The 13,345-nt window shown below is 32.5% G+C and overlaps 1 protein-coding gene across 1 annotated transcript in view; it reads left to right on the top strand.

The window, feature by feature from the left end:
• Nucleotides 1-219: 219 nt before the first annotated feature.
• The window catches only part of LOC111708941 (protein scribble homolog), a 79,960-nt gene continuing 66,834 nt past the window's right edge, over nt 220-13,345 (top strand). Inside the window, exons 1-10 of the mRNA XM_023482457.1 lie at nt 220-305; nt 1,711-1,834; nt 2,189-2,349; nt 2,581-2,657; nt 5,315-5,422; nt 6,162-6,270; nt 8,791-8,910; nt 9,075-9,140; nt 10,430-10,567; nt 12,455-12,592. Coding sequence (XP_023338225.1) covers nt 278-305; nt 1,711-1,834; nt 2,189-2,349; nt 2,581-2,657; nt 5,315-5,422; nt 6,162-6,270; nt 8,791-8,910; nt 9,075-9,140; nt 10,430-10,567; nt 12,455-12,592 — 1,069 coding nt within the window. The 5' untranslated portion in view covers nt 220-277. The remainder of the gene's footprint in view (nt 306-1,710; nt 1,835-2,188; nt 2,350-2,580; nt 2,658-5,314; nt 5,423-6,161; nt 6,271-8,790; nt 8,911-9,074; nt 9,141-10,429; nt 10,568-12,454; nt 12,593-13,345) is intronic.

The raw sequence follows: 13,345 nt of genomic DNA, 5'->3' as shown, positions 1-13,345 counted from the left end.
TTGCAACAGAGAATTATTTTACACTTAGATGTATTTCCAGTAAAACCCTAACCCAACTTAATTCCCAAATCCTATGATACCTACTTTATTCCCGCAACTAACAGACATTTTTAAAAGTGCATTGTTAATTAGTTTATTAAACTAAATCAAATTATATAATGTTAACAGGAATAATAGTGTTTATTTTCAGATAAAAATGGAAGAAAAGTGAAGTTTGATTTGTAGAATTGTATTTAGCCCCGTTAACTAGGAAGTAGAAAAATAGATAAATAGCAACATGTTCAAGTGTATACCACTCTTTAAAGGAACACACAACAATTAATTGTTAATTTTTCTTATAATAGATACAAAAGATTTAATGCTATAATGTCTAATCAAGTTCCATAAATTTGGCATTTCTAACTTCTAAAACAGAAATTTCTCGAACAAGTCTTTTGCATTGGTACATTGTGAAAACTTTCTGAAAATAGAAACTAGTGCTGCTTAAGGTTAAGTATACATATTTAATGTTTTTAATGTTTTTAAGCCTTGTGATATTTCAACACCAAGAAAAATTTTCTTCGTTTTTATTTTCTTTAGTTTATTATTTATAACTTTGCACTTGCTAGATTGATGAAAACATGAAAGCTTGATTATTTTGAAAAAAGTAGTTCGGAGAAGGATGGGGTGCGGGGGGGGTCTTTTAAACATTAAGTTTTTTGTGAAGTTTTTAAATTCAATCAATTTCTTTTCTCACACTAGATTTGCCTTTAGATTACGAGAAAAGTATAAATCTTGATAATTCCCCCCTTAACCTACACCAATACTACAGTCATCTGACAGAAACCTATAATCAAACCTCCAGAAATTAGTTCCGTTGCAAAGATTCAACTTTTATCCTCCCGGGCCCCCACACACAAATTGGATTTATTAACCCAACCTTCATTTCTTAACTTGATCCAAATGAGTTTCTGAACCTAACTGCAAGAGTTAGTTTATATTCTTGTAAAAATCCAATGACATAATTTCAACCTTTGTTAAAAAGCTGGATCAATTTCACGAAGGCAGATCAATTCTTGTGACGTTGTCTAGCCGATTTTTAGGCTAAACTTATTTAGGAAAAAACTTAAACATTTCTGTTTTGTTTTCCTAAAATAAATCAGATTACCACAAGATTATTTAAGAAATAAGAAGTAATTTGAATTTCTGATTTCTTATTTATCAATTAATATAACAACCTCTCAGAACTGTCTAACTTTCTTAAACTAAGCTGGAATAGTTAAATGAAGAACTAAAATGTTTTTAATATCCTTCTCTAGTAAGTAACCAGTGGCCGAATTTAAAGAATTTGAGCGGCGGTTTAAATTTAAGCCGCGGTTTAAATATGGTTGGTTCCACTTAAAATTGTATTAAATGTTTCAAGATTTAAGCCGGTCCTTAATTCAAACCGGGTTTTGGCGGATTTAAACCGTGGCTCAAATTCTTTAAATTCCATCTCAGTTAAATTTGCGTTTCACGTATTACGTTGAATCAAAACCAGAGGAGATCCAAGGTCATAAATTCGTACCAGTAATGTCGCACAAATTTCACCTTTTTCTTTCGTTAAGTGGAACGTGCATTATTTAGTAGTCATTTTGAAATTGAAATGCCTCAAAGTCTAATTTGATGTGAATCGACGAGAAACTAGCAACATTAGTAATTTCTAATAAACTTATTGTTGTGTGCGTGCAGTTGGGTGCAACCGTCAGGTTGAATATGTGGATAAGCGCCACTGCTCGCTTAACAATGTTCCTGAGGATATTATGCGCTACGCGCGAAGTCTCGAAGAACTTCTTCTTGATGCAAACCATCTCAGGGATTCAAACCAGCTCCAACTAAATTCTAAATATTTAAAAGTTACCAATGATTCTTTTAAAGAATTAATACCAAAAAACGTCGTTCTCACTAAAGGAGAAGGATAAGCTGTTTATCTTGGAAAAAAAAATCCTTAAATATTCATTCCTCTGTTAAAAACTCTTTTATAAATGCTCGTGCAGGTCCATGTTAAAACTTTCTCTTAATGTCATTTACCCTCAGAAAAATTAGAATTAATGAGTGATTCATATTCGCAAATAATTAAGGAAATGTAACAAACATTTAGCATCAATCAAATTTAGTTTTTCCATGATTAATCCCTTTAAATCCTGGTTTGAATCTATTCTGCGGTTAGGGATCTCCCGAATAATTTTTTTCGGTTAAATCGACTCCGCAAACTCGGGCTCAGCGATAACGAAATCCAACGAATTTCCCCAGAAATTCAAAACTTTGAGTCTTTAGTTGAATTGGATGTGTCACGCAACGATATCACGGATATACCTGAAAATATTAAAGGTGCGTATTTTTGTTGTTTAGAAGAAATTTAATCAACAGATTTTATTTTTAATTAATTTAATTAATATGTCAAGTGGCAGAATTTCTCTCCAAATTGGTAGATTTCCAACCAAATTTCGTAGATTTCTTCCTTTAAATCGGCATATTTTTACCAATTTATTGGCAGATTTTCCACAATTTGGTCAAATTTCGATTTGATACATCGGAATTCTAGACGCAAATTTGTTTTAGGATTAAAATCGCTTCAAGTCGCTGATTTTTCCTCTAATCCCATATCAGAACTACCTGCTGGGTTTGTACTTCTCAAGGTAAAGCATGTTATAGGCCAGTAACATATTGTGTATTTTTTATGCTTGTTTTTATTTTAAACCAGTTTCATTCATTCTCCCCAAATTTAGAATTTAAGGGATGGTAGATTGGATACACTATTAGCATATTTGTTTAACATCCTGCACTAAAGATGGCCGAAGAAAGGCTTTATAAAAATGCCTTTTAACCATTTAAAGATATGGTTTCTTTTTGAATCTTAGTTTCAAGTCTTCCCGTAAAAGCCGGTGTTTCTTCAATCCTATTTTGATTAATTGTTTGCATGAAAACTAAGATATTACAAGTATGATTTTAGTTATTTATAACGACATTACAGAGATGTAATGTAAATTTCACTTCACCTAGGATTTTCAAGACCAATTTAAACAAGGGAACTCCTAATTTTTTTTTAATTCTTCGAAAAGTCTCTCTTTCAAACTTTTTATTGAAACAATAAAGGTACAGATCTTCAGATTCTTCGAAAAGTAGTTCGTTCGAAGAGCGGATGGTTATTTTACTTGATTATCCCAAGGGACGTTAAGTAGATAAACCTTCCTCTGTTGAAGGAATCAGGTCTGTATTGTTGGTAAAAAGGCGGTTAAAACATTTTGTGTATCGCCAAAGAGAGAATTTGTAGAGAGGGCGGTGCCACTTTTTTCCTAGTAACAGGAGTTTTATTTTGTAAATTTAAAATTTGGTTCCGGTTGACAATGCCCAGTACTAGCCCATCCTGCCTGCATTATTCAAATTTATCTCTTAGAAGAAAAATTTTCAATCTAAATTTAAAATTTCATTCTTCGCCGGAATATTTTATCTTTTCTTGTTAAGAATAATTTAAGAAGCTTCTAGCGGTTTCACGGGAACAGGATTAATATTAATATTATAATCTTAAATTCTCTAAAATTCTCTTATTAAGTAAAATAATATTAAGCGTAAGAAGATATCATCTTTTTTCTTTTCCAAACCCTCAAGTACATCTATAATGTATATAGATTTAGCATGTATGTCCAATAATTGTAAAAACGGCTGAGCCGATCAGGCCCACGTTTTTTGTGGCAACTCACATGACCCAGGGAAAAGTTTATGAATAACAAAAAAAAATCTTATCATAAATGTCAAAAATGCATCAAATTGAACACGTAAGTCAGTATGAAAATTACTTCAAAGGCAACATTAAAAACTAGAATTATTCAATATATTTTTAAGTATTTCTCACATTGATTTGGTGAAGTGCGGTGGTATGAAAACTTGGAAACCCTTGTCCAAACTTGTAACTATACAGAGTTCTATCCAATACTAAGTTAGATATTTGTAATTTAACTCTACTTTAACCAATTCCTTTTAGAACCTAGTATTCAATATGGGGTTGGTTTAACTATATTCACTAAACTCTACAGTCAATAGTATATAGTGGGAATTTATGCCCCTTTGCTATCCAGACAAATAGATTTTAGAAAAAAAAATTTAACTTATATTCCGCTCTTCGATTATTTGACTTTTTAATATTCGACTATTCGATTAATCGTGCTGGATTATTCAAATATTTGACTGTTCCCTTTTCGACTATTTACCCGTTTATTCGTAATTTAAAAATTCGATTATTCGACTAAACGATTTTTTAAATATTATACTGTCCAGTTATTCGACTATATTATTATTCCTTAATTCGTTTATTCGAAGTTGTAAATATTAGAAAATTCGACTATTCGAATATTTGTATATTGAATATTCCAATATTTTACTTTTCATCGACTCATCGACTAATCAACTCATCGACTCATCAACTCATCGACTAATCAACTCATCGACTCATCGACTAATCAACTCATCGACTAATCAACTCATCAACTAATCAACTCATCGACTAATCAAATAATCAACTCATCGACTCATCGACTAATCATCTCATCGACTCATCAACTAATCAACTCATCGACTAATCAACTCATCGACTCATCAACTAATCAACTCATCGACTAATCAACTCATCGACTCATCGACTAATCAACTCATCGACTAATCAACTCATCGACTCATCAACTAATCAACTCATCGACTAATCAACTCATCGACTCATCAACTAATCAACTCATCAACTCATCGACTCATCAGCTAATCAAATCATCGACTAATCAACTCATCGACTTATCAACTCATCGACTCATCGACTAATCAACTCATCGACTAGTCAACTTATTAACTAGTCAAATCATCGACTAGTCGACTATTCAACTAGTCGACCATTAGACTATTCAACAATTCGACTACGACAGTTGACTAGTCTACTAGCAACTAGTCAAAAAGACAACTTCTTGTGACCACGTGACTATGTGACTATGTGACTATTTGACTAAGTGACTATGTGACTATTGGGGATATCTTAAATTAATTAGCCTTTCTTACAGTTCCAGCTATTTTTAAGTACTTTAATACGTGAGTATCTGAGTACTGATTATTCAATTTTTGGATAAAATAGTTCGATTATTTGAAGATTTGATTTTTGATTAATGAGATTACTAAAAATATGAATGGTCTACATCGATTTTGTCGCGAAAAGAAATAATGAGAATTGATTTGATTTTTTTTAGCAATTTGAATTAATTCAACTTATCGATTGTTCTACTTTTTGACCATTTGAATATATACGCAAATTATTTAGGCATTGTCTGTGTTGAGTTTAAATGATATGTCCCTGTCCGTCCTACCCGAGGACTTCGGTCTGCTCTGCAACCTCACCTCACTTGAGCTCAGGGAGAACCTTATCAAGGTAAACAGAATAATATAGAAAAAGGATGTCTCCCACCCCGGCCCCCTCTTCCTCCAAAAATTAGGTAAAATGTTGGTAAAAAGTTTAAAAAATGATTAATTAACTTTCCTTTTGATGTCTAATCTTTCATTTTCCTCCTCAAGTTGTCAAATACCATGTAATTCGTAAAATCATTCTACAATACATACACCCATGTAGATTCAGGTACCTCAACACGACATGTGATAGCTACAGTCACACAGTAGGACCCAATTGTGCAGTTTACACAGACCAATTTCAGTTGATTTTCAAGCTACTTTGGAAACAGCAAACAATTATAAGATTGCTAATATGTCGTCTTCCTATTCCATCGTTTATAAGTCACACTGTAGTTTTCGATTATCATAGAATTACGTACAGAGGTCGGCGTTTATATCAAAACAATGAAGACGACGTTTCTATGTAAGTTTTGATTTCTAAGAAGCTTTTTTCAAATTAAAAGTTACAAGAAAACAAAGAGAAGCTAACTGCTTCTTTTTGTTTTACATGTTGATTTGTATCAATGCTGTTTAAAACTTGGAAGAAATCAAAATTAAAATAAAAGGTCGTCTTCATTGTATTGATATATACGACAACGACTGTAAGTCATTGATAGGTTTCAAATAAAATTGTTATTATTTTCTTTTATTGGACTGACACCAAATGTGAATTAATAAAGTTTACCATGTTCTGTATGTACTCTATGTACTGTACTGTTCAGGACCTGCCGGAGAGTTTATCTAAGCTGAAGAAGCTGCAAAGGTTGGATCTAGGGGATAACGAGATTGATTTTCTTCCACCTCACATTGGAGATCTAGAGTCATTAGAAGGTTTGTTTACGCCACAATTTGCGCATTTTTGCGGAGGCTTGCAATCTGAAAGAGTGTCTTATTTTGTTGGTTTGCAAGTCATTGGTGTAAAAAGTGTGTAAGGTTATTTAAACTAAAGTTAATTTAGAATAAATTTTGCAATGATCCATAAAAATCCAATTTAGAATTTTTTGGATTCTTTGTGAGTACTTGTTACACATATGAAGATATTTTTTTTGAATTTTAGGATCAAACGGGAAGCATTTCATCTCTGTGAAAAATTCAAGTTTTTCTAACTGTCTATTTCATAAGTTTGCCTTCATTTAACTTTGCCAAATTATTTCTCTGATCAAAGACACCAATACGATTTTTTGAAGCGATTGATAAAATCGTTTTGAAAAATTTAAAATCGGATTTTTAAACGATTCCCATTGGATCCTCTAAAAGTTTTAGTATATTAGTAGACGGGCGTACACCGGATTTATAGTATAAGATATATTGGATAGCTATCTTGAGTAGAGAATATTGATGACACCTATAATGTTACCGTCCGTTTAGAATACTTTCATAGATTTATTTACAACACAATTACTTTCTCCCACTCCTTTAACTTGAATGTTAAATTCAAGAAGGGAAGGGTTCATTTTGGTTGTCATTGATTGATTAATGTATATCATAAAAATCGGAGTTACAAATAAACCAAGAAATGCAGTTAAAAGTCCATCAACATATTTGGGTCAATCTTATCAAACTATGCATCTCTTTTTCTAATAACAATTCTTTTAACAAACTTGCATTAAGCTTTGGGGTTTTGAACGAGCATAGGGCCTTCAATTTCGTGCAAAAATCTTAAAACTAATTTTTGGTGCGAGAAATTGCCGACGAGTCCAAGTTTTTAACCGCTATTAAATCGGCCAACCATATTGATTTCACTTTGATCCTGAATAACTAATAAACCAACCGCAATTTCTGTTTTGTATTATTATTTTCCTTCTTAAGTTTACATCCCAATATACCTGATTGAATTGAATAGAGTTCAGTTCTAAAATAGGTTTATTTGAATTACTTGGAAACTTTTGAGCATTATCAAGTTTAGATGCTGGTTTAGGTTATGGGGGGGGGGGTTGTCATGCAGAGATTTTGCGGCAGAATTCACCTTGTCGCACATTTTGCGAATAAAAGGGACTGTCAGCGTAAGTTTAAGGGACCCTTAATGTTCTCTTCCGATTCACAACGGTACCATCTGATAAGAATATGGTCGTTAGTGTCGTTTTTCTGACCTCAAAAGTGTTTATTTATGTTCATTTCTCCATTGTTTCCAATAAAAAAGGAACGCACAAGTCACTGTTGCAGGGAAACCACCAATAAGCAGTTTAGATGAACAAAACATGCATAGCTGAATCATACTTAATCAGACAAAGCTTTTAAGGGTATCGTTGTAAATCGGGCATTGCAATCTTTGCGTGGAGTATACTGTACAATGTTCGGCCAGATTATTCCAAGATGAACTCCAAATTTGGATACTTACGATTGAAGAATTCTTTAAAAAAACATATTTTTTTGTTGTCAATTGAAGGTTTTGATATTTACAATATTTAAGTTTCCTTCCCTGGTTCAACTTTATTAGGCGGAGTAGAGCGATGGGGAAGGAAGAGGAGGAGGGTTTGATCTCCGGGATTGGATATTTACACATCTCAGGAGATATCTTCCCCGTCCCAAACCTAATCCAACTTTAACTCTCAATCTTGTATAATTAAACCTGGTTCTATTAGGCCGAGGGGGTTTGCCCAAGCCAAATTGGAAATATAAAAAAAACAGGGAAATTGCCGAAAAGTTGTTTGTTGCAAGAAAACATTGTTTATTTCGATAATTAACAACAGCAACAAATGGAATTTAAAAACTCGTAGAATTTTGTCTCAGGAATTGTGAAGGTGGGTTTAGAAATAATAATATTTAAAATTAGTAACATGTCTGAAAATTATTATTTATTAATTGACAGATTTCTACAAGATACTGGAACGAAAATCTTCTTAAAATTGATATTATGATGAAAGCTGAAAAGATACCATTTTGAACCGGACACATAACTCTTATGTATGGAGGGACTTAAATTATGTCGACATTCTCTTTAACCAAAAAACATTGTCATTTATTGGGACCAAATTTGTTAAAGACTCAAGTCGCTGAACCACCTACTGCCGGTTCAAATATGAACCACCAATTCAAAGCTAAAGATTAAGGAAGGATTTGAATTAGTAATTCCAGTTTGAACCCTGCGGTAGACAGTGCAAATTCAAGGGCGTCCGCAGGGGGGGGGTCAAAGGGGGAAGTGCCCCCTGTAGAACTCAGAGCTATCACACTTGTAAGTTAATTGGACTGTATGTGTATTTTGTACCTTTAAAGTATCCAAGAAGCCAAATGTTTTGATTATACAGTTCAAATTTTACCCTTCGCGCATATTTTATTTATTTCTGTGTAAGCCCTTGTTCAACTTCATTAAAATCGGTGGCTGATTGATTTCTAAATAAAAACTGTGTTCAGAACTATGGTTGGATCACAATGGGTTGACCCGGCTACCTGAGGAGATCTCTAAACTGCATGCTCTGGCTTGTCTTGACGTGTCCGAGAATAAACTTGAAGATCTACCGGTAGAAATATCAGGTTAACATTAATTTCTTTGCTGTTCAGAACTGTGACTATGTCCTAAAGTTTGTCTCCAAAAAATTAGCAAATATATCATATAAAATATATTATAACGTATCTATCCTCTACCATTTTAATGTTTTTTATTTGATAATTAAGATTTTTAATAAGAAAATGTTTAGGACTAAGTAATTTGACGGACCTTCATCTTTCACAGAACCTTCTAGAGAAACTCCCTGATACTATAGGTAAACGTGAGGGGTATATAGTTTGAAGAACCCCCCTCCCCCCACACCACCTCCTTCCCCAATATGGGAGATACAGGAATATTTCGTGCATTGTATAAACTAGAATGTTTAACTACCGAATCAGAGAAAACACAAGATTTAATGAAATGTTTTATGTAAAGGCTAAAATTTTACTATTTGATGCCCCTCCCTCGTTTTTATTATTGTGTGTACGTGTGCGTGTTGTAATCTTTGTTCGTTTGTTTTTATGTATGTCTGATCATAACTCATGAACCCCTGCTTTGTAAAACCATGGGAATTTTCTTAGCTTGGTTTCAATATTCTAATTTGAGGCTCAAATTTGGTCAGCTGCTGGGATCTTTTATGTTCATTTTATAGCAAAGGTTTTCTCTCTCTCTCCATTCATTCATTTTTTTCAATGAAAATTTGCCTACTGTTTTCTTTGCAAAATTTCATTTTAAATTCTTTTCGCTAATTGCATTCTTTTCTCAAACTTAAAGCCAACGTTTTAAAAAATGAAAGATGATACAGACTAAACCCTTTATAGTTCATTAAGATATTGTTACCAAAATGATTTTCAGACGAAAATTTGACATACTGATGGGGATATTCCACTGGACGATCCTTTTTAAAAGGATCCTTTTTACAGAAATGTGTTTTGGTTTCAATTATTTGAAAAATGTTTTAATTTTAAGCAAAATTTGAAAAAATCCCTAGTTTAAATTTTTTTCTAAATTGTATTAACAATACTTCTACAGTGGTATTCTAAATAACCCGGAATAATGTAAATTGATTGATGACTTCAAAGTCGTCTTTAATAGTTTGCGGCATTTAACATTGGTAACCTAATTTCAGCAATATTTTTTAATGAATCAATAATCACAGAACATTCCTAGTACTGCCATTTCCAAAATGTGGTCAATCAATTTATATTATTTCGTTTTATTTTAAATGTCACTGTAGTATCATTAATACTATTTTTAATGTTATCATTATCATTATCATTATCATTATCATTATCATTATCAATATCAATATCAATATCAATATCAATATCAATATCAATATCAATATCAATATCAATATCAATATCAATATCAATATCAATATCAATATCATTATCATTATCATTATCATTATCATTATCATTATCATTATCATTATCATTATCATTATCATTATCATTATCATTTTCATTATCATTACCATTACCATTACCATTACCATTACCATTACCATTACCATTACCATTACCATTACCATTATCATTATCATTATTATTATTCTAGGAATGCTGACTAAGTTAACAATACTGAAAGCTGATCAGAACAGGTTGGTGAACTTGAACCCTAATATAGGATCCTGTATCAGTCTACAGGAACTTGTCATCACAGAGAACTTTCTTACAGAGATACCAACCAGCATAGGTTAGTTCAGTTTATAATTTACTAAAGGGGCTTGAGATGGATTAATGTAACACGTGTTAACTTAAATACCTAAGTACTTCGACTTGAGAGCTTAAAAATTTACTATGCTCTTCTAATTTTTTTCATGTTTGATCTCAATGAACATGGGTTTTTGATGTGTGAAAACTTTGCAAGATGTTCTTAAAAATAAAAATTTCTATGATTTGGTTAAAATAATATTTTTTATTTTTATATTTGTCTTTTCTCAATAATATTTACTATCCTACCGAATCAAATTATCTTGCATTATTTAAGCTAGGGATATTTGGTTTATTCAAGGAAATATTAAGATATAAGTTCTACTGAAACGAGTAATGAGTACAAAAATCTACACTGTATACATTGTGACCCAAACATTATTTTAGCCATCTTATGTAAATTTTATGTTGTTTTAAAGCAAACAGTTTGTCCATTTACTTGGAATCACTTGTTAAGTGAAATGACGCTTCTGAGGATAAATGCTTAATCCCTGAATTTAAATTTATCCCTGCAGGGTATGACCACCACGAGATATTGAAGAGGAATTGAGTTAATCCGTAAATCTGCCTAAAACATGAGATAAAAAGTGCCGAAAAAGTGCAAAATATGAAAACTGAGATATATTTTTATCGGATAAAACTGCAATAAATTTCTGACTGTATTTACTATATTGTACACTGTATTGTCCCATAAATAGAAGCTCAGTATTAACTACAGCAGTTTACACTTTCCACTGCACTTATGTTTTTCATCAGTTTACGATCATCTACCACCAGAAGTGTATTCAGGATAAAAGGGGGGGGGGGGCCGGGGGGTAACCGGAGGACTATTTCCCTTGCTCCCTAAAGTCAAATTTCGGAAGGTCTCTCCACCCCTCCTCGCCCTCCCTCCCTCTATCCATAATACGCTAGAAATTTAAGGGGGTTCATTATATTTTTGTTTTGGTGGGGGGGGGGGAGAGTAGTATCATAATTTTCCTTGGATGTCGTCTTTCTTTTCCAAAGTTAAATTGTTCTCACTGTATCTTTATACATGTATATATAAAGTAGTAATCTCTGTTTGTTTGTTGGGAATTCTGATCATAACTCATGAACACCTTGAACGATTTGCCTCAAGTTTTTATTGGGGAACTTAGTAGAACAATGGAAATGTTCGTAACTAGATTTAAAAGTTTAAATGGACGACTTTTGTTGAAAAAAACTTAGTTTCCATGCAAAGCTGGGTTCCTGCGCGATTTTCTTTAGTTGATCTTTAAACTGTGAAGATGAAAGAAGAATTGTTGAAAACTCTTGTTTAACGTTCAATAAAAATCCACCCTGGGGGATCATTTCTCAACCGTAGGAATGCAATAAACAGCAAGGTGTACTATCTATGTAGTGTGTGTGCCAGTATACAGGGTGTCTAAAAACATGGGAATAAAGTGTCGACTTGAATTCGTCTTTCATTTCTGCGTTCTTTTTTATTGAAAGTTATGCACAATCCACATTGAGGATGCACAAAGTAAGGATGCTTATTAAGGACGGATAGTGAGAATGCATTTGCGTGCACAAAAGCGTTGTTTAAAAGGGTGGCATACATAAATATATACCTACAAGGCTACCCAAAAGGGATGAGACTGTAAAGACGACTTAAAATTCTTTAAATACAACGATCCCAAGTCTAATGCCTTGCATTTGGTTTTTAAATTAAATAATTTGGCAAAGTAAGAAAGATGTTAATAGTTGCAGGGAATCATGAATATAAGTAAACTGTACAATCGTCTCTGAAGTCTCATCCTTTGTTTTTAACCTTGTACATCGCAGCAAATTATAAAATAGTTAAAATCAATATTGCAGAAAAATCCATGATCTTAAATGATTTAATATTTAGGAAACCTGACGAAGTTGACGAACTTGAACCTGGACAGGAACAGGTTGGAGTTCCTTCCCTCGGAGATGGGTCATCTTGTAAACATCGGGGTTCTCTCCCTCAGGGAGAATAGGCTTGTAGAGATCCCAAGTGATATAGGTAACATTTAAACTAGTGCTTAGGCTCCATTTAATTTTGATGCGTATCCGGATTCCGGATCCTGGATCCGCTATGGAAAAAATGGATCCGTATCCAGTTCTTCAACATTTATTTAAGATTTACTGATTTTTTTTACAGAAGAAGATAGTTCAAATTATTATTTTTTTCGTTATTTTTATGCTATAACTTGATGAACCGTTCAGAGATAAGGAAACTTTTGATTTTTTTTTCAACAGATTTTTATTTTGAGAGAAAAAGATTTTTATTTGCAGTTTTTGATATTTTTCTTGGATCCAGGAAGAAGCACTGATTTAAACTTTTAAAGTTTTAAAACTCTAATCTCTTAAAATTATAATATTAGTCCACTTTTCAATTTAAAAAAACTAAACATTTTTTGATTAGAAATAAGTCTGTTTTATTACTTGATACTTGATACTTGTGAAGTAATTCTCCATCTTCCAAATAGGAATGTTGAGAATATCTTGATTTCTTCATGTGTTGTCTGCTATAGATCAGATGTAGCTTCAATTTTTCTCAAATCAGCAGCCACTCCATCCTCAATGATTCTTATCATACAGTTGTTTAAACTGAACTGTATTTCTTGCATGTTTAACATCATAGGGTAAAGCATTCCATAGGTCAATAACTNCTTCCTCAAAGATGATATTTGGGAGACATGAGTTTGTTAGTTTTCTAGTCACTGGAATAGTTGTTATATCTTCATCAGAAAATATACTAGAGAAATAGTCATTA

Source organism: Eurytemora carolleeae, unplaced genomic scaffold (assembly GCF_000591075.1).
Source record: "Eurytemora carolleeae unplaced genomic scaffold, Eaff_2.0 scaffold168, whole genome shotgun sequence".
In the NCBI taxonomy this organism is placed as follows: Eukaryota; Metazoa; Arthropoda; class Copepoda; order Calanoida; family Temoridae; genus Eurytemora; species Eurytemora carolleeae.
Note: the sequence above shows the minus strand (reverse complement) of the source record. Positions and strands in the feature narration are given on the sequence as shown.